The sequence below is a fragment of the Penicillium psychrofluorescens genome (assembly GCF_964197705.1).
Source record: "Penicillium psychrofluorescens genome assembly, chromosome: 4".
NCBI lineage: Eukaryota > Fungi > Ascomycota > Eurotiomycetes > Eurotiales > Aspergillaceae > Penicillium > Penicillium psychrofluorescens.
The window spans coordinates 3424790-3445447 of NC_133442.1; the positions used below are offsets into that span (position 1 = coordinate 3424790).

Below are 20658 nucleotides of genomic sequence, written 5' to 3' on the forward strand. Positions count from 1 at the left end.
CACGGAGGAATGATGAAGTGAAGTGAAGCCGAAGCTATCGGTGCTAGAGCAGAGCCGTCATTGCTGAAGCAGACCTGATGCTGATTGATGTCGGCAATGTCATAACGAAGTGATGTGGTGAGATGCTTTCGAGGCAAGAAGAAATGATGAGATGTAGAAAGCCATTGCTGCTGAAGCAGAGTCTGAAAACGGCCTGATGCTGATTGATATCGGCAATGTCACATTGAAGTGATGTGGTGCTCTCGAAGGAAGCAGGTGGCTGAAAAGCTGCGAGTGACGCTGAATATGAAGATGAAAGCAGTACAGGAAGAACCATCCGGACAGACGGTGGACACAGAATGGTGAAATGGCAGAAGAGCCGCGGACCAACGCTGCACGTCAGAGACAAAATCATACATGATGATGGCCGGAGCCAGAGACAGAAATTTCACAGTGACGGCCGGGGGGCCAGCATACTCAAACAAAAACAAAAACCAAAAAAAACCATAAAACGAAACAGCGAACTCACGGGGAGAATCAACCCTCGGGCCCTTTTTTTAAAAATTTTTAAGACAAAAAGAAAAGCTGTAGTGGTGAGGAGGGCACCGAGGGTTTTCCTGTATACAGCGAATGGTCAATGGATTCGTCTTTCAAGGGTCCGGACAAGATAAACTTACATCTCCACCGTGAGCCGCACTCGACGCCTCTGATCTCCCTGGTTCCACCGCCAGGCGACATGGCGAACTTCCCACGCCTATCAAGACCAGGTCTTCGTCCGCGTTGCACTGCGCAAGCAGAGACTGCTCTGGTGGCCAGGAAAGGGCGGCCCACTCACCCCCGAAGAAGCGGGTGCCAACCCTAACGGCCCCAGTGAGACAGCCCGACTCCGCCGATGCAGGTACCACCCTCTTACTGCCCCGGAGGGTAGGGATGGTAGTACCCCGCGAAGGGAGGGTCCTGGTTGAGGTACGGCGGGGGGGTGTTGCCATACGCAGACGGATGCATGCCTCGGGGCATGGGAGCCGGGTAGAGAGGACCGGGCCGCATTTGCTGGCCGAACCCTGGACCCCATTGCGAGACCTCGCCCTGCGGCATTTCTGCCGCCAGGTTCGAAGACGACGCCGACCGAACTCCCCAAGCAGGAGAGGCTGATCCCTCCTCCTCAAACCCCCGGATCAGTTCCTCCTGCTTCTCACGGAGAGTCCGGCGTGCGTGGCGCCGCCTCTTCGCCTGGCTCGGGCGAGGCTTGCGCTTCGATCCTTGTGGGTTCGTGGCGCCGTCAGCGCGTTCGTCCGTCACCTCTGCCATCTCTGGATGTTGTCTCTCCCAGCTCGCTACCAAAGCGCTCGCAAGCTGGACCACCCGGAAGGATGGCAGAGACTCCGGGCATCGACGAATCAACGCACCGGACGATGGGCAGGGCTCGGGGGCGGCTGCATCAGGCGCCGTGGCTGCAGCAGCCAGAGAAAGTGTGAAGAGGTCTTCGGCAGCTTTGACGATGACCTTCGACCCGGGGCTCACGCCGAGCAACCGTTGGAGTTCCAGGCGGCGAATCGCCTTGGCCACCTCTTGGGCGAGGTGCATGGTCCGGAACTCCCACGGCGCGACGATCACCACGAGGTCGGTGCGGGCGTCAACGAACGACCCGAAGAAGATCCCGTCTGCGTCCTTCATCGGACCCGCGGCCAGGACATCCATCTCCTCGAACAGAGACAGAGTCCGGCCCTCTACAAGGCGAACCTTGGGCTGGTCCTCCAGAAACTTCAGGGACTCCCGGTTCTTCGTGACACGAGCCCGCAGTGCGTAAGCATCGTGAGAGGAGACAATGTCCACAAAGACCAAGCCGAAGACGAGGAGCGAGATGAGCACGTCGCAGATTGTCTCGAGGCAGGACGTGGGCGAGTACGATGCCCAGCGAGGGGCCTCCTCCCACAGTGGCAACCGGAGATCCGGGTAGCCAGTCCAAACCTGCACGGGCAACATGGGCGAAGATGCCTTGAAGGCCTCATCCCAAATGGTCAGCCGGAGATCCAGGTTGACTGTTGTCCGATTCGAGATGTCTACGTGGTCCCATTCCACGACCAGGACGTCGTGGCGGACGTACACGCCCTCGTTCCCAGGGTGGGTGTACCTGGAGATGTCCTCCAGCAAGTCGTAGACTATCTTGCCGCCTGCGACGGCCTCGAAAGCCCCAGCGATCCTCTTCATGAAAGGCTCATTGGGGTCCGAGATCCCGGGGACGCGGAACCAGGAACCCCAAAGTGCCAGGGCGAAAAAGAAACCAACGAAGGGAACAATCATCCTTGTTGGTGGTCTGTTGGGAGTGAATCAGATATCAGTCATCTCAGGCTCAACACAGAGAGGGAAGGGAGCAGGGGTTACGGTTGGTAGGTAGGTAAGTGGTAATGATGATGATGAGAAAGGTAATGGATGGTAGTGATGGCTGATGGTGATGGTGATGGAGCGTTGTGAAGGAAGGGTGGAGAGAGAAAGAGGAAGAAGAGAAGCTAGGAAAAGCAAGAAGAAGAGATGCAAGTACAGAGGGACGAGTTGAGTGTGGGAAGGCAGGCTGCCAGAAAGGGAAGGCAAGTAGGGCTAGGGATTCATTCACTGTCAATAACAAACCTCGCAGGCAGCAACGGTATATTGAAGTGGCTGGCAATGTGTTCCGGGAGGATTTCATGCCAACTGACTGGTACTTTCGGACACAGCTTGATATCATGGTGGCCGAAGTACCTCCGAGGAGTCGAGCAGGTGCCTGAGCTAGCATATCTGTACTGATATTGGAGTCAGCTCACTTGCTAGGGAAATCACTGACTTTGGAACTAACCATATAGAAGTTATACAATTTCAAGCCAAGAAGATTCGAGTGAAGTATATATAGTCCAGGAGACTTCACTCCAGACGGGGATGGAACAGCTTTATATAGTGTGTCTGGGCTGGATACAAACAACCACAAACGCACTGTTCTCCAACCATACTTTCTTGCATGCAATTACTGCACTTCTTCCTAGAGATCACGAGAGTGTTTGTCAAGAAAAGTCAACAATCGGAGATATATATGGTGTACCACAGCAAAGAACCAGCACTATAGTCCTATTTTTGAAGCAGTACCTTTTCATATTACTTATACAGCAACAAGATCCAAATCATGCTGCTTTAAGAGAAAGATAAAGGCAAATACAAAACCTGAAATTGATGTATTGGCAGCCGTCTAAGGCAAACGCTGATTCTTTTAGAAACTAAATAGTCCCAAACTCCACCCGTAAAAGTGCAATCGTGTCGTATCTGTGCAAAGCATTGACAGAGAAAAAAAGCCCATAAGCAGATCAAGACCCAACAAAAAGAAGAGTCGGCAACATTGTTCAATCGATATCCATTTCCTCCTGAACACCACCATCGACCAAGAGCTTCGTCTTCTTCTTCTGGCGCAGTCTCTCCTCGCCATGCACGCGGTTGGCCGTCTTGCTCTGCTCGGCAACCATCGGCATCCCCTCCTCGCGCTCGCGCAGCTCCTTACGGATAAGATGCTCGCCCTCGGCGACAACGCGGCGATCCGCCTCGCGCTGGCGATCCCGAGCCAGCTTGCCGGCCAGACGGCGCTTGGTGAACACACGCTCGCGGCGCTGGCGGATCTCCTCGACGCGCTGCATGGCGTTGACGGTGGCGGCGACCAGGTTGCGGTCGTACTTGACGGGGACGTTGCGCTTCTTGGTGAACTGCGAGAGCACCAGCGACGAGTCGACGATCATCTCCTTGCCCCGAGCGGCGCGGTGGCTCTTGGTCCACTTCAGTTTGCGCGGCTGGCGCTTCATCTTGAAGTTCTTGTGGCACTTGGACCGGCAGAAGCGGAATTGGCGGGCGTCATTGCGCACGAAGGTGATGCCCTTCCCTGGGAAGGCGGGGCGGGAGCAGAAGTGGCAGGTTTCCACACTAGAAGAGAATGTCCGTCAGTAGCTTTTCAATAATATCGACAAGAGAGAGAACTCACCGCATGCTGGGCGAGAAGCGTGGGTAGTTGTTGTTGTTCGTCGCTGTTCCGTTGCCAGAAACTTTTTTTTTTGGGTTGGAGTTGTGCTCGGTCACGCTAAACCCGATCGGGCCCGCCGACTTTTCCTCCCGCGCCAACACTTTCGACACTTCTTCCTCTTCGTCCCTTCCTTCACCCGCTCCTCATCCTCTGCATCCATCACAATGGCCTCGACTCTTGCTCTTGGCCTCGGGGTGGCCACCGCCGCATTCTTGGTAAGTGGAAGGTGCTTGCGCATGATTTTTTAGTTGGTACTGACTTCTTGCCTCACAGGGCCGCGCCGGGTTTGTCGCCTTCCGCCGCTACCGAGGGGGTATGAACGCGGCCGGAAAGGCCTTCTACAAGGGGTTCGTGACTCTTCATCCCGATATCTGATAGTCGTGACTGACGGAATGAACAGAGGATTTGAACCGCGCATGAACCGCCGCGAAGCCTCCCTGATCCTGGAACTCTCGTATGTTTATTGTTGGCCCATCTCGCATCCAGACAACTCCTAACTCATCGCCCAGGGAGCGAACCTTGACCAAGGACAAAGTGCGCAAGAACCACCGCCAGCTCATGCTGCTCAACCACCCTGATCGCGGTGGCAGTCCGTACCTGGCCACGAAGATCAACGAGGCCAAGGAATTCCTCGACAAAAACGGTTGAGCCGCCTGGTCTCTTGACTTCGCCTCCGTGGGAATGACGGACGGAATATTGTGTTCGACAGACCGGCCATATTGGTTGCATAGCGTGGTGTTTTGTTTTCGGTTGGCATTTTGCAGAGGCCGAGAGTTTCTTTCGCCTCGATGTATCATATGCACTTTTTTTTTTGTGATTCTTCTATATCCTGACGAGATCGCCACTCTTCTTTGAATGTACTACTACTTTCTACACCGCCTAACCGATCTTCTGTATGCGCTCGAAACCCCCCGATCGGTGAATTCCGGGCTTCGGTTTCTGTACTTGGGTCGTGTCGATCTTCTGCCGGTTGTGGGCAGTAGACAGGCCTGTCCTACCCCATCGAAGCCCAGGGAAGAATGGGGCCGGAAGTGCCTGGTCGTCAGGTCACGCAGTCTCGGCGTTCGGGAACGGACGAAAATCTGACCGTCCGCCGTCCGCTCGTCGGGGTTAGGGGATCCGGCGGCGACGCTAAGAAGACTTTAGTTGCATCGTTCTCGTATCGAGCTAGCTTAATTGTCAGCCACGATAGTGGCCTCCATCGGTGAAGATTCGGAGCACAAGAAACGACCAGGAGAGCGTTGCATCTAGATCCTCCACCACGTGCCGGTTGAGTCATCCACCTCAAAAACCATCTCCATCATCCGTTCATCTCGGGGCCACACGTTTGCCTACGTCTGGATGCGTCATCGGCTTCCCCTGCGATCGTCACCTCCCCCTCCGATCTGTCCACCGGGGAGCCTGTCGGGCATTCCTACTCTCCGACCCTGGAACCTTATTTAAATACTCCCCTCTGCGAGAACAGAGAGAAGCCCAGAGGAACAATGGATGGCCTGGGGGACGACGACGGCATGGGCTTCGACATGCAGCCCATGATGACCATGAATCAGCAGCCGCAGCTGTTCGGCGCCTACTCCCAGGAGGGCTCACAACCACTGTCCGCGCCCATGTACCCCGACGACTTTGCAATGGGTGCGGGGGACGACGGGAACGATGCGAATGATGCAAAGAGGCGGAGAATCGCGAGGGTGAGGACCGTCTTTGGAACGGCAAAATCACAATGGATGGTGGCTGACGGTGGTTATGACTGTAGGCATGCGACATGTGCCGCAAGAAGAAGATCAAATGCGACGGGAAAATGCCCAAGTGCTCACACTGCATCAACTACAAGACCGAATGTATTTTCACACAGGTGGAGAAGAAACGAAATCCGCCCAAAGGGTAGGTTGCTCGCAAATATTGCCAGGGAGAGAACCCCCTCGCTGATTACGGGTTACTGCAGCGCAAAGTATATCGAGGGCCTGGAAAACCGTCTAGGACGGATGGAGTCGCTGCTGCGACTCTCTGGTCTACTTTCCGAGGACGATGACGGCAAGACGGATCTGGGGACATTGGAGAAACGACTGGCCGATCGAGCGAGTACCCTGAACACATCCAACACTGCAACCCGAGTGAATACCGCCAGTACCTCCCAGCAGCCAGCTCCAGCCTCTTACCACACTACTCCCCGCATGGAGTCACATTCCAGTCCCCGAACCGCCCCCACTTCGCCTGACTCGCAGAAGGAATCGGAAACCGAGGTCGAGGCGTTGTCGGATATGATGTGCTCGTTGGTGACAAACAATTGCGGAGAGACTCGTTATATCGGTATTTCTCCTGGCTGCCCTGATGCATTCCGTGGACTGACATATGATCCCAGGCTCCTCGTCCGGTTTTTCAATCTTCTCGCCCAAGGGCATTCAATGGGTCAACGAGAAGACGGGCGACAGATCGTTCCAGGACATGATTTCATCGGCTTATGTAGACGACAACAAGTGGATGTACTGGAAGCCAGAGATCTTCAGCGACATCTTTGCCCGGCGGGTCTTCAAACCACTCCCTCCCAAGGAGGAAGCGCTCTCGCTATTCAGAGATTTCTTTGAAAACTTCAATTGCATGTTCCCGTTGTTTCACGAGGCAACGTTCATGCATTTAGTGGAACGTCAATACTCGCGCGACCCTTACGAAGGCTCTGGCTGGTGGGCGAGTATCAATGTGGTGTTGGCCATCTCCCACCGGCTCCGCGTAATGAGTAATTTGGTACCCCAAGAAGAGGACAAGAAAGCATGGCTGTACCTGAAAAATGCGATGGGTGTTTTGACCGAGTTGACGATGCGGAACACAGATCTCCTCAGTGTTCAAGCGCTGCTAGGCATGGTGAGTCTTTTATCCCCCTGACATTGGGATTCTAGACCCTAATACAATCTCCAGACCCTCTTCCTCCAAGGCACCCCGAACCCTCAGCCTGCTTTCTTCCTGGTTGCTGCGGCCATTCGTCTTTCCCACAGTATTGGGTTGCACAAGCGCGGGTCTGGATTCGGCCTTAACCCGGTGGAGGTTGAACAGCGGAAGCGGGTGTTCTGGATTGCATACTGCCTCGATAAAGAGTATGTGGTGTTTTTCCACGACACATTCTGACTTGTACTAATTATTTGACGCAGCCTTTGCCTTCGCTCCGGCCGACCCCCGGTGCAGGATGACGATGACATGAACGTCGATCTTCCAAGTGAAGATCCCCCCGATAACGTCGGCAATGTCCCGCTCTCCGATGGAAAAGGCAAATTCAATCTCTTTAGAGCTATGTGTGAATTTGCTACCATCGAAAGCCGAGTCTACAAGCGACTGTACTCGGCCAAGGCATCCAAGCAGTCTGATGGTGAATTGCTCAATACCATCGGCGAGCTTGACAAGGAGCTGGAAGACTGGAAAGACAGCATTCCTGTCGATTTCCGGCCTGAATACGAGATCCAAGCCTCGCACACTCCCCTCATCCTTCATGTTGTTGTTCTACAATTCGCCTACTATAATTGCTTGACCACCATTCATCGAATGTCTGTCCACCACGGCTATTGGACCAGCCGCCTGTCCAACTACGCCATTCAAGGTCTGAACGCGCGACCCTTGAATCCCCGGGTCTTCCTATCGGCGGTTCTGTGCGTGACGGCGGCAAGAGCGTCGATAAATCTGATCAGGTACATCCCACAGGGAGACTTTGCCTGCGTCTGGTTGATTCTCTACTATCCGGTGTCCGCACTCGTCACCCTCTTTGCCAACATCCTCCAAAACCCGAACGATGCTCGCGCTCGCTCTGATGTCAAATTGATGAACGTGGTTGTCAACTTCTTGTCGACTCTGGTGTCCGACGAGTCTAACGGGAGCATCAAGCGCATGCTCGGTCTCTGCGGCGAGTTCGAGCGAATCGCCAAGGTGGTCCTGGACAAAGCCGAAAAGGAATCTCATTCGAGAAAGAAGCGCAAGACAATGCCCCAAGACTCAGAGCTTGACCAGCAGGATGGACATGAAGGGCAAGGCACTGGCAGAAATCCACATGCACCTGCTACATCTTCGCCTTTCTCCCCCTCCATGTTCCCCAACGCTACCGCTCCATCTACCGACACCGCCAAGGCATTCAACATGGGTTCCACCATGCATCCGAGCAGCGGCATCTCCACCGATCTTCCGAGCAACATCCACGCCATGTCCGGTCTTGGCCAGGACTTCCAGGAGATGCTGAGCCCAGACCATCTGGCCAACGTTGGATTCCCCGATCAATCCTTTGGAACCGCCAGTTCGAATCCCATGGGATCGTTTCAGCAACCCTTTGTCCCGCAGGATCTGTGGCAGATGCCCATGACCATCGAGTGGGACTGGGCAGATATGTCGACGAATTTCCCTGTCTTTGAAGCCGGCGGCGTCGGCTCGAATGGACCCCCGCCGCAGGGACAGTGATTTTATGATAAGTATGATTTCTTACACGGTGGGACGCAGAAAGAAAACCGGACTCATCCTTGGCGCTTGTTAGAGTTTTGTAATTATTGCTGGAGTCCAGTGACAGTTGGGGTTTCAGGAGTGTTATTTTATTTTTATTGGGACATTCTCTTTTGGTTCTGATGGGAGGATCAGAGCGGCGTCCTCCCCCCTCAGCGATAACTACCATATCTCCTCTTGATGTACATTGATCCAGATTCTCAATCATGATTTATAGCTTCCTACCTACTGTAGTGATAGTACTTCCAAGCCTATCTCTCAGGTTCGTCGGGGTTCTGATGATCACGTGGTCCACTGACTCATCACCTCGGGCGGAAACTGATGAAAATCGGCCGTGAGCAGCTCTGCCAGAGAGCTAAACCACTACCATCTACCTCGGGTCGTTCACCCTCCTCCACCCCTATTGCGCAAGGGTTTTCTATGGATTCAGTAGTTGTCCATAACTGCTGAAGCCGATTGATCCCCCTTTCCCTCTCCCTTCCCGCAGCCGTCTGGGCTCCTCTCCCTCGACCATGGCCACCTTTCTCCGGCGGCCAGGCAATCTTGCTCGCTACTCGAGGAGAGCCGCAGAATGCATCGGTAGATCCGGACCAGCATCAGTGCGCGTGCTGCCGCCGACGAGATTATCTTCCCTGATCGCATCGCCCCGCGTCCGAACCTATGCCACCGCCGGCCCCGGAGGCCCCGAGAACAGCCAGAATGGGCAAAGCCAGACTGGCGGTGGCGGCCAGGGCCCGCAGAAGAATAATCGCAAGGATGAAGAACCGGAGAAGCCGGAGTCTGTCTTGAGCGCGGCGGAGCAGAAACAGCTCGATGCGTTTGTCAAGCGTGTGGAAGGGCGCCTGCCTGCCGCTCAGCACGCACAGCTTCAGCAGATGCGAAAAAAGTTGATGCAGGAGGGACTGCCGCCAGAGGTGAAGACGTTTGTTGAACGTCTCGAAAAGCACGGAGACCCTTCGCTGATGGAATATATCCGGATGGTTCGTTTTATCTTGCGGTATGCCAACGACGAAAGCAAGAAGATAAAGGATGAGACGACTGAAGAGGAGACAAAGCGAGAGAAGCGGGAAGATCGGGAAGCCGAGGAGGAAGACAAGGAAGAAGGGAAGAATAAGCAAGAGGATAAGCAACAGCAAAAGAAGGATCAAAAGAAGCAGCCTCCACCACCCCCGGGTGGCAGAGTATTTGAGTTCAAGCTCGATCCCGCCTCCTTCCTGATTACCTCCATTTGCGCCTACTACGTCTACCGCAGCATTTTCCCCGGCGAGAGCTCCTCCCGGGAGATCACCTGGCAGGAATTCCAGGCGAACTACCTCGATAAGGGTCTCGTGGAGAAATTGACGGTGATCAACCAGACCAAGGTCCGCGTTGACCTCAACAGCGAAGCTGCGGCTCAGGTCTACCCGGATTCAGCTGGGCAGCCTGTTCATCACGTCTACTTCAGCATCGGATCCGTCGATGCCTTCGAGTCAAGACTGGATGCCGCGCAGCAGGAACTGGGAATCCCCACGAAGGAACGGATCCCGGTGGCCTATGTTGATGAAATGCCCTGGGGTCCTGCTCTGTTTAGCCTCGCTCCCACTGTCCTCTTATTTGCCGGTATCTACTGGATGTCGCGGCGTGCGGGTGGTGGTGGCGGCGGCCAGAGTGGAATATTCGGTATTGGTAAGAGCCGCGCCAAGCGCTTCAACCACGAGACCGATATCAAGATCAAGTTTTCGGACGTGGCTGGTATGGACGAGGCCAAGGTTGAGATCATGGAGTTCGTCAGCTTCCTTCAGCAGCCCGAACGCTTTGAGAAGCTAGGTGCCAAGATCCCGCGCGGTGCTATTCTCTCGGGTCCTCCCGGTACTGGTAAGACACTGCTGGCCAAGGCTACCGCTGGTGAATCTGGAGTTCCCTTCTACAGCGTCAGCGGCTCGGAATTCGTCGAGATGTTCGTCGGTGTGGGTCCTTCTCGTGTCCGTGATCTGTTTGCCAACGCTCGGAAGAACACGCCGTGCATTATTTTCATTGACGAAATCGACGCCATTGGTAAATCGCGATCGAAGTCGAACTTTGGTGGCGGAAACGATGAGCGTGAAAGCACCCTCAACCAGATCCTCACGGAGATGGACGGCTTCAACACTTCCGAGCAGGTCGTTGTCCTGGCCGGTACCAATCGACCGGATGTTCTTGATAAGGCCCTTATGCGTCCCGGGCGATTCGATCGAAACATCGCCATCGACAAGCCAACCATGGACGGTCGCAAGCAGATCTTCCGGGTCTATTTGAAGAAGATTGTCACCGACGAGAACTTGGAGTACTTGGAAGGCCGACTTGCCGCCCTGACTCCCGGCTTCGCTGGTGCGGACATTGCCAACTGTGTGAACGAGGCGGCTCTTGTTGGTAAGTTTTTGTTTTCCCTCTGATCCAAAAATTCAATATGCTAATTGTCCATGCAGCTGCTCGTGCCAACGCGGATAAGGTCGTCATGAAACACTTCGAGCAAGCCATCGAGCGAGTGATCGGTGGCTTGGAGAAAAAGTCGCTAGTGCTGTCCCCCGAGGAGAAGCGAACGGTTGCCTACCACGAGGCCGGCCACGCCATCTGCGGTTGGTACTTCCGGTGGGCCGACCCGCTGCTCAAGGTGTCCATCATCCCGCGCGGCCAAGGTGCCTTGGGATATGCTCAGTACCTCCCCGCCGGCGGTGACACCTACCTGATGAACACCAACCAGATGATGGACCGGATGGCGATGACGCTGGGCGGCCGAGTCAGTGAGGAACTGCACTTCGATACCGTCACCAGCGGTGCCAGTGACGACTTCAACAAAGTAACCCGCATGGCCACCGCCATGGTCACCAAGTTCGGCATGTCCCCCAAGCTGGGCTACATCTACTACGAAGAGGACCCGCAGCAGCAGCTCCACAAGCCGTTCTCCGAGCAGACCGCCCAGAGCATCGACTCCGAGGTCCGCCGCATCTCGAACGAGGCCTACAAGCAGTGCCGCGATCTCCTGACCGAGAAAAAGAAAGAAATCGGCATCGTCGCTGAAGAGCTCCTTTCCAAAGAGGTTCTCGGCCGTGATGACCTCATCCGTCTCCTGGGCCCGCGTGCCTGGCCTGAATCAGGCGAGTTTTCCAAGTACTTCGACGGCCAGGGCGGCAGCACTATCGCTCCTCCCGAGCCTCCTCTGGACCCCGAGGAGACTGCGGGCAAGGATGGCCGCGATGAAACCCCTCTCCCGACATAGATTTTGAGGGAGTGATTTTTTGTTTTCTTATGTGACTTCTGTACTTATGGATTGCATCTTTATTATTGGTTTTCTCCCTTTTCTTCTCCCCTCTTCTCCTCCCCTCACTTCTTCATTCCCTCGTCTCTTTCCATCCCTATCTATCTTCCTTTCGACCATGTCGCTCTAAATATGAAGAACCTTTCCTATCTTGTGTTGTTCTTCCCACCCCTCTCCTCCTTTTTGATGTTCCACCGCTTGGGACATCTATGCAGTGTATAATAGGGAATTGATGAGAATAAGATTTGACCAAGCTTAGTTGCTACAGCGTAGTGGATTACCAAAACAGATAGATACCTGACTTGAGTATTGGAAGATGATTCAAAAACCCTTCGTCTTCTTGACTTTATTGTTTGTGCTCTCCTTTCTTTCGGTCTAGTTGGTTTTTTCACTGGTTTCAGGATAAATAAGCCGCACAGTCCAATGTCTCATACTTCTTCCGCAATTCTCTTGCTGTACACCGATATGAGAACAAAGAGGTTATAGCAAGGTCTCGTCTATTCACATGACTAGATATCTTTGAGGGAAACTTGCTGAGTACATATACAGCCGAGATGACCATTATATTGTGAAAGCAGTGTTCACTGCCCTCACAAGTTCTACTCTAAAAAAAACATAGAGAGAGACATGCCAGCCACCCGATCTATCAACAATGGAGTCACCCTGCCTACACTGGATGATTATGGCAGCATTTTCGACCACTACCCAGACTCGCCTGTGGAGGAGCCACGCGAATGGGAATCCCCGGAGAACCGAGTCAAGCGAAGACGAGGTCAAGAGAAGAACGCACAGTCTGATCCGAAAACCAGGAGGAGCGAGGTGGAATGGGTTATCCCAGCCTTACGCAACTTTTCACTCGCTCCGTTTCTCGGTGACCTAGGTCGAACACTGATCAACGACGGAGTATACCTCCCGCACCCGGACATAGCACCGCCCATCAACAGACATCCGTACCGGCGCAGACAGAGACCGGCTCCGCTCTCGTGGACCGATCCGTCGGCTCCACACTGGGAGACTGAACAATGGCTTAAGCTGCATTCGCTGCAGAACAAGGCCAGGTTTTACCGGACAGAGCTCCTCGACGAGCCGCTGATCGGTGCAGAGAACTATCTTCCCTGGGCAGAAAATATGGGAGAGATGCTGGACCAGTCCAATGTCCGGCCGATTGTTGGCAGTAGTCTGGAGCCAGTGCCGGCGACGAGCAAGTTTTATACCCGGTGGAGACAGGTGAACAATCACGCGTGGATGATGATGACTGCAAATGTGTCGCGGAGGATCCGGCGTGAGCTCTGCGATAATGGATTGGCGTGGGACGCGCGAGGCACTTGGAGTTATCTCCAGAGGACATGCGGCGGCGACTTGGCCATGACACGGCGATCCTTCCAAGGCATTCGAGACCTTTTGCGCATCGGGTACGATGACTGCTCGTCGCTAGATGATTACCTGTGTAAAATGCTAGTCTGCATCCGGGCCATCGAGTGCAACCGCCAAGGAAGGGAAGACAATGTCTGGTTGTGGTGCCAGTTCATTCTGGTAAATCTAGGTCCGGGATGGGATGATTGGGTCTCGGATCTTGTGACAAAGGTCGAGGATGACAGCACTAAAGGCGACTTCCTGAACAGCTTCGAGCACCTGTATCAACTCCTTGGGGCGGAGGAAGCGCGGGGTGTACGTGCTTCACGCTTCCTGCCGCGGGGTGGTGAGTGACGATGAACGAGACTCTGTTTAGTCAGTGGTTTGAAAGCAAAAGTGAATGAGATGTGAGGACGAAAATCGGTCGGTCGGTCGGAAGCGATCATGCCTCGTAGCTACTAGGACTAACGAGTATTGTGGATGGCGTTTGCTATCTCAACAAGGTTGTTTGGCTTGACGATACTTGCCTACGTACAAATTCACCTATAGACGCAAACTAGGATGGGACGTGTCTCACTAAGCTATATTTCCTTTTAGTGAAGGATTAGGGCAAATGAATAAAACGCATATACACACATAAGAGAGAGAGAAAGGTGGAAGGGATCGTGCTACATTTTGCTTCGCAAATAGACAGGTTGATCCATGCATATAGTGAGTGGATGATCATTGGTCAACGATCGTGGCAGCATTGTTTGAGACGTTTGCAGAGCGCCTCGACCTGCGCTCAGATGAGACGACCACCTGCAATGTCAATGACGGAAGGCCCATGTGCCGTAAACATCGAAACAGAAGGTCCGGTGCCATACGAGCCTCTTCTCGGCGAAGTCTTGGACGAAGGCTCAACTTCCCGTATTGCACGCGTGGCGCCAGGGGTCATCATCAAGTGTCCACGATTCTCTTGGTGGCATTCTAAGACTGCGGCAGATAAATGGTTCATTCGAGACATGAAGCGAAGTTTTGAGGTGGAAGAACAACTCCTACAAATCCTCGGACTACATCCAAGAATAATAGAGTGCGTTGGCCCCTAAGTTCTTGTGATCTGTGATTGACTTGGGTCCAGGTTCAGGGGCGTCTCAGATGATCCATTTGGATTGTTGTTTGCCGAGGCAAGCGATGGAAATCTACAGAATTACATTGACCAGGACCATGCTAGCATCGACATGTCTCTACGAGTCAAATGGCGCACACAAGCCGCGGAGGCGATCCAATTCATTCATCGAAAGGGTGTGATTCACTCTGATCTTCGACCAGACAACTTTTTGCTACACACTGTTGCCGGAAGCGAGCTCGATCTTCTACTCTGTGACTTTGGGGGGTCAACAAATGGAGAGATAGATGGTCGACATCTCCCCGACGCCGGATTTTTCAATCCTTGCCATCCGTCGGAATCGACGGAAAGCACGGACATTTTCAGCCTTGGGTCCATCTACTATACGATAATGACTGGCCATTAGCCCTATAGGTCTCCAGGTCCATTCAAGTCTCTGGAGGAGATGGAAAAATACCAAGAGCAGGTTGACGATTTGTTTGCCTCCAAAAGGTACCCGCCGGTTGACGGACTCGCAGCGGGACCTGTGATACAACGATGTTGGACAGGAGAATACTCTGATTTGAGGGCTCTCATTGAAGACCAGCGTTCGCAGTTTGAGACTCTGATGTGGTGAGAGAGAATGACCTAATGTCAATGCCCTCGCGAAGTATGCGGTTAGGTTCAACTTATACTGAGCCAAATACAATGGGATCTGAACTAGCGTGATCTCCCTTCGAAATGAGCCCTCGACCCTCCACATACAGCCACTGCACACAACCTCTTGTCGTAAACCCCTCTGTCAACCCAAGCTCGAATTCCGATGCGGGTCGTTGCGCTAGTCCACTACGGGCTCGGGCAGCCATATCTCCCACATTTTACCCTCTCTCTATGTGAGGCCAGTGGGTTGGCAATGTGACCCGGACATTTAGTGGTGCAAGCATCCTATACTTTGCAACAGACCCCGGGATACTCCCTTGGGGGCGGATGAAAATGATACATGCAGTCCCACCCTAGAATAACTCATACATCATCTTGGATCTTGCCATATTCAGGCAGAGCCCATTTACGCATCCATCCTGACTCGAGAATTTGCCTAGTAGTAGGGCGATTCTCAGGCCTGAATGAGAGCATCGGCCGTAGCATGTCGAAGAAAGCTTCCCTCTCTCTTGCATCGAACGACGGCATGCCACTATCTCGCCTGGGCTGTTGCACGCTATCTTCAAACCGATCGTCCCAAGATCGATAAGGGTTTCGGTTCATTGGCTTACCATCCTCGGTAAATTTCAGTCGTCGCGCCTCCCACCTACTCCACCATGCAAGTGGCAAAACACCAAGAGTATCAACATGCTCACAGGTCATGTCGTCCTTCGTCGCGAGAAATCCTTCAAACAATGGCCGTTGAGCGATGATAGACCATATCGTACAGGCGAGAGTCCAGATGTCCGATGAAAAAGAGAGAGGGTCGTCTGGTTCAAACCGCGCCTCGGGAGGGCGGATGACAAGGGGGGTGTGAGATTCGTATTTCCGTTCTGTTGAGTGGGCAAAGGCTTCACCAAAGTCTGAAAGCAAGATCCTGGTTTCTGAAAGTGTGATTTCTTCACTCGCTTCCCCCAACCATATAGACGCAATGCCGTGGGATGGGACACTAGGCGGAAGCGGATTGCCATCTAGACGAACAACTGGCTCTAGTTCCGGTGGTCCATATTTCTCATATAATTGTTGGAGTGAGAGCTGGTCAAAATTGGGCGGAACTTTGAGAAGAATGTTGCCAAGGTGAAGGTCTCCATGGACAATTCCTTGGGCATGCACATAATCCACAACAAGAACGAGCTGCGCAGCTAATGACCGGGCTACGTCAACCTGGAATAAGCGGATCCATGAACCATCTTTCAATCCGGAGAGGCTAGCGCGCGCCGGCGCTGTAACGTAGCAAGCATGATTGCCATTTGGGCCGTGAATAGTGAACCCATCGAGAATTGAAGGGATCATCATCTTTCCTAGATGGTTGACTGAAGGACAATGAGGACGAGTGAGAGTAGACATAATGTCCACTTCTTTTGGATTCGCGTTTGCTGTGCAAACTTTTAGTGCAACGTATTTATCGGATTGTTCATCACGGGCCAGCCACGCAGTTGAGTAAGACCCATGCCCCAGCTTATGAACAACTCGATATCGACCGTGAAAGTGATCTCCGATTTGAATGGGGTGATAGCCTCCTGGTCGATAGTTCTCAAGTCTTTCGACTCCCTCAAGAGGCTCGTAAAGGATACGTGTGTCCAAATCTTCGTTGGTCTCCATTAAGTTGAATGCGGTGAGAATCAACGCGCATCGAGGTTGCTTGTGACGACGCAGTGGCATATGCCCCTTACGAAGGAGAGGAGAAATGACTGGGGAACATGAATATTGTGGGGCGCAACAAGCGATTGGCCAATGACAACAATTGACTCATCGCCGTATCGCGGAGAATTTGAGCCAAAAGAAGTCCGATAAAGGAGACAATTTGAGTTACTGTCGTCGGCGCAGAGACGAATGATCTGGTCAATGATTGGGTGGAGCCGGGTAATGGACCCTTAAAAAACTATGCTCTAATTAGCCTACTGCCTACAAAAACGAAGGAAGCACCCAGACTCGTCGCATCTATTTACGGACGTCGTTATTAACGCAGCGATAGGCAGCCGTTTCTAATGTCAAAAGCGGTCATTCTCGGCGTCAATTTCATAGTTCCTCAGATTCTATATATAATATCGCGGAACAAAATCATTTGACATAGTTATATGTTTGGTGTCGCAAAAATCGAAAGCTGTCCAAAACCGCCCATCCAAATATAGCATTAAATAGAGTTTCTCCCCAAAGCAATTCAAAGCCATTCCTGATATATCCAAATTATTTGCTCTTCTTGTCCTTGATCGCCTTCTCGGCCTTCTTGCCCCCTCGCTTGGTCTGGTTCGACTTCACAGACCAACGGGGAATAAATCGGCCAACACGGGCCTGGTACTCGCGGTACTCTGGGTACTTGGCCGCACTGATAGACTCGGTGAGGCGGGTGCTCCCCTGGAAGATGAGGAGGTAGCCCACGACACCGAGACCAGTCCACTGGAGGTAGGTCTCAGTGCGGTAACAGCTCCACAGATACAGGGTCACCCAGACAGCCTGTTCGACGACAAAATTGGGGTGACGCGACAGGGACCAGAGTCCGCTGACCACGAACCCACGCTCGAGGTCTTCGGAGGTGTACTTGTCCTTGTACTTGTCGGAAATGCGCGCGTGGTTCTGGTACTCGAACTTGGCTTGGTGGAAGTTCCACTGTTGTTGGTCGGCGAAGAATTCAATAATAATAAAGAAAAAGGCCGCGCGGGAGAAGACCAAGTCGGGCAGCCCAAACGACTCGGGGCCCTGGGTGTGCGCCACTACAAGCAAAACGTAGGTCGGCGCGGTGATGAGAAGCAGCAGCAACGACTGAGCCGCAGCAATGAAGGTCAGGTTGAAGATCATGAACACAAAATTGTTGTTCACTTTTGCGCGCACGATCTCCCAGCGGTAGTCCTCAGACCCGATCTTGTAACCTCCTTTGCGCCAGTAATTGAATGTCAGGCGAGCCTGGAAATATTCGAGTTAGCACATTTGAGCTGGACGCATTTGTTCGAAACTCTTACACTCCACAGCACACTAATAACAGCGATCGTGTCCACAGTCTGGGTGCGAATTCCAGCCAAGCGTGCCCAGGTGGCGAAGTGCACATTGTACACGGCGGGCAAGATGCTCCAGAAGCGATCCACCTGCGAATAGTTGCGGTTGATCTCCGCTGCCACAAAGAACAGCGCAGCAAGGCATGCGCCAAAAGCGAGTGCAGAGATGAAGGGGTTGGTGGCGAGGTACACAGCCTTCAAGCTATTCAGGTCGCGACCGGCTTCGCGCAAACTGGGGGCCAGCCATTCCAACTGGGAAAAATAAGGAAGAACGGTGAACCTAAACGAGGTGCAGTCTGCCAGGGACTCAACACGGGGCAGCGGGAGAGTAATCATTTTGGGTGTCCAAGATGCGCGCAAGTGGATGGTGTTTGCGATGATGTTGATGGGGGGATCGCGGTTGTTGTGTTTGGCTTACCTCATTCAGGCAGAAAGATTGTGCTGCCTCAGGCATCAACAGGCGCGTCTCTCGTTTTCTTCGCGTCACTCCCCAATCTAACCGCTTGTGGGAAGCGTGCGAGGCGATCACCAACCCACGACTGTGTAGAAGGCCAGTGGCACACACAATGGCCCCTTGAGTCTGACTCTCGGCCTCCACCATGGCTCGGAAGATCCTGTGCGTGGCAGAGAAGCCCGCCATTGCCCGCGCGGTGGCCACGCATCTGTCCGGTGGTTCGATGCAAACGGTCGGTGCTTCAACTTGAACAATTGGTGGCACAGACTGATGTCAACTGTAGCGCTCTATACGTGGGACACAGTTCGTGAAGAATTATGAGTTTGATTTCAATTTCGGCGGCGCCTGGGGGAACTGCTCCGTCACCATGACCAGCGTGGTGGGCCATCTGACAGGCCTGGATTTCGAGCGCCAGTATAAAGGCTGGACCTCCTGTCCTCCAGGCTCACTGTTTGAGGCACCTGTTCAAGAAGCGGTTGATAAGGATAAGCTGCCAATCGCAGAGAATATCCGGAACCAAGCGCGTTTCTCCAAGGCACTGTTTATCTGGACCGACTGTGATCGTGAAGGGGAGCATATCGGCTCAGAAGTCCGACATCAGGCGAAGTCGGGGAATGCTCGCATCGAGGTCAAGCGGGCGAAATTCAGTAACACCGAAAGAGCGTGAGTTGGCTTGTCGCGGGTATCAGAGGTGGTACAAGAGCTGATTTTGGGAACAGTCATGTTTTACGTGCTGCTCGAGAACCTGTGGAGCTTGACGACCTTCAAGCAAATGCTGTCGCTGCCCGAATTGAACTGGATCTCCGAATCGGCGCAGCTTTCACACGTCTGCAAACCCTCCAGCTGCAGACATTAGTCGCAGTTTTGCAAGAGAAGGTCATTAGCTATGGTAGGACCAACCCGAGAACCCTCTGTGTTTTTAGTCTGACATCGAGTAGGCTCATGTCAATTCCCGACCCTGGGATTTGTGGTTGACCGGTATCTGAGGGTGAAAAATTTCAAGCCGGAACCTTTCTGGGGCATCAAGGTCATGCTGAAGCGAGATGACATCAAAGTCAACTTCCTCTGGCGACGGGTACATCTTTTTGACCGAGCTGCTGTCACGATGATGCTTGAGCGGTGCTTGGCCGCAAAACAGGCCAAGGTCACAAAAGTGAATCAGAAGCCCACGAGCAAATGGAGACCACTGCCTTTGACAACCGTGGACCTACAGATGATGGGAAGTCGATTTCTCCGTCTGGACAGTCAGACTATCATGAAGGTCGCAGAGACACTCTATACCAAGGGGTACATCAGCTATCCGAGAACAGAGACGGATCAGTTTGACAAGGCTATTGATCTGAAAAGCTTGGTCGAAAAGCAATTGCAGGACCAAGGTTGGGGGCAGTACGCTCGAGAGTATGGAGTACTTCCTTTTCTTGTTTCACCTCCGCTGACAGACTCGCCTTAGACTGCTCGATGGAAAATTTAGAACGCCACGTTGGGGCCGTCACAATGACAAGGCCCATCCACCCATCCACCCTGTCTGCTGGGTCTCTCCGAACCAACTACAAGCCAATGAAAAGAAAGTCTACGAATTCGTGGTCCGCCGGTTTCTTGCGTGCTGTTCCGACGATGCCAAAGGCCAAACTAGTGAAGTCGAAATCCAATACGGTGAGGAGATGTTCCACGCCAACGGCCTGATCGTGCTGGAGAGGAACTATCTGGACGTGTACGTCTACGACAAATGGGAGAGCAGCCAGCGACTACCAGCCTTCCAGCGAGGCGAGCTCTTCGAACCTACCGAGGCCAACATTTCCGAGGGCAAGACCACAGCCCCGAATTATCTCACCGAGCCCGAGCTCATCGGTTTGATGGATGCCAACGGCATAGGAACCGACGCAACGATGGCGGAACATATCGCTAAAATCAAAGAACGCGAATACGTCGCCACGCACAACCGCGGTGGTGGGCGCAGTTCAGTCCAGGAACTCATCCCTACTCGTCTGGGCGTTGCCCTAGTGGAGGGATATGACAATGTGGTTGCGGGGCTTCCGAATAGCGTGTCTTTGAGCAAACCGTTTCTGCGGAAAGAAATGGAATTGCGCATGCTCGAGATCTGTGCGGGTACCAAGACTCGTCAGGATGTCGTACAGGAGAGCTTGGACATGTACCGGGAGGTCTTCATCCATACGCAGAGGCGTATCGATATGCTGAAAGACGCTTGTCGGAAGTATCTTGTTGAAGAGGCTGCCTCCTGAGGGGTACAATGCTTGCCGGCGCGGACTTGCTTGGTTTTGTTGATCGGATGATACCCTACTGGCCTTGTTATAATGGGCGTTGAGA

At 53.3% G+C, this 20658-nt stretch overlaps 8 protein-coding genes across 8 annotated transcripts; 5 read left to right on the top strand and 3 right to left on the bottom strand.

The window, feature by feature from the left end:
- Positions 1 to 888: 888 nt before the first annotated feature.
- Positions 889 to 2280, bottom strand: PFLUO_LOCUS6937 (uncharacterized protein; the record flags this gene model as incomplete). Its single annotated transcript, XM_073784528.1, has 1 exon — positions 889 to 2280. One exon carries the CDS (start codon positions 2278 to 2280, stop codon positions 889 to 891), a length of 1392 nt encoding a protein of 463 aa, XP_073640975.1.
- Positions 2281 to 3344: 1064 nt separating this feature from the next.
- PFLUO_LOCUS6938 (ATPase-activating ribosome biosynthesis protein) lies at positions 3345 to 3975 on the bottom strand (the record flags this gene model as incomplete). Its single annotated transcript, XM_073784529.1, has 2 exons — positions 3345 to 3912; positions 3971 to 3975. The coding sequence occupies 2 exons, from the start codon at positions 3973 to 3975 to the stop codon at positions 3345 to 3347; spliced, it is 573 nt and encodes a 190-aa protein (XP_073640976.1).
- A 198-nt stretch (positions 3976 to 4173) lies between these two features.
- PFLUO_LOCUS6939 (mitochondrial import inner membrane translocase subunit TIM14) lies at positions 4174 to 4657 on the top strand (the record flags this gene model as incomplete). Its single annotated transcript, XM_073784530.1, has 4 exons — positions 4174 to 4224; positions 4283 to 4356; positions 4410 to 4463; positions 4519 to 4657. 4 exons carry the CDS (start codon positions 4174 to 4176, stop codon positions 4655 to 4657), a joined length of 318 nt encoding a protein of 105 aa, XP_073640977.1.
- Positions 4658 to 5493: 836 nt separating this feature from the next.
- PFLUO_LOCUS6940 (uncharacterized protein) lies at positions 5494 to 8437 on the top strand (the record flags this gene model as incomplete). The annotated part of the gene is made up of 6 exons (XM_073784531.1): positions 5494 to 5697; positions 5763 to 5890; positions 5952 to 6316; positions 6369 to 6865; positions 6920 to 7095; positions 7150 to 8437. The coding sequence occupies 6 exons, from the start codon at positions 5494 to 5496 to the stop codon at positions 8435 to 8437; spliced, it is 2658 nt and encodes an 885-aa protein (XP_073640978.1).
- Positions 8438 to 8988: 551 nt separating this feature from the next.
- On the top strand, positions 8989 to 11711 carry PFLUO_LOCUS6941 (AAA ATPase afg3; the record flags this gene model as incomplete). Its single annotated transcript, XM_073784533.1, has 2 exons — positions 8989 to 10864; positions 10921 to 11711. The coding sequence occupies 2 exons, from the start codon at positions 8989 to 8991 to the stop codon at positions 11709 to 11711; spliced, it is 2667 nt and encodes an 888-aa protein (XP_073640979.1).
- A 666-nt stretch (positions 11712 to 12377) lies between these two features.
- PFLUO_LOCUS6942 (uncharacterized protein) lies at positions 12378 to 13457 on the top strand (the record flags this gene model as incomplete). Its single annotated transcript, XM_073784534.1, has 1 exon — positions 12378 to 13457. One exon carries the CDS (start codon positions 12378 to 12380, stop codon positions 13455 to 13457), a length of 1080 nt encoding a protein of 359 aa, XP_073640980.1.
- Positions 13458 to 17076: 3619 nt separating this feature from the next.
- PFLUO_LOCUS6943 (uncharacterized protein) lies at positions 17077 to 18215 on the bottom strand (the record flags this gene model as incomplete). Its single annotated transcript, XM_073784535.1, has 2 exons — positions 17077 to 17790; positions 17847 to 18215. 2 exons carry the CDS (start codon positions 18213 to 18215, stop codon positions 17077 to 17079), a joined length of 1083 nt encoding a protein of 360 aa, XP_073640981.1.
- Positions 18216 to 18478: 263 nt separating this feature from the next.
- PFLUO_LOCUS6944 (DNA topoisomerase) lies at positions 18479 to 20573 on the top strand (the record flags this gene model as incomplete). The annotated part of the gene is made up of 5 exons (XM_073784536.1): positions 18479 to 18565; positions 18617 to 18996; positions 19053 to 19222; positions 19272 to 19731; positions 19784 to 20573. The coding sequence occupies 5 exons, from the start codon at positions 18479 to 18481 to the stop codon at positions 20571 to 20573; spliced, it is 1887 nt and encodes a 628-aa protein (XP_073640982.1).
- Between the last annotated feature and the right edge of the window lie 85 nt (positions 20574 to 20658).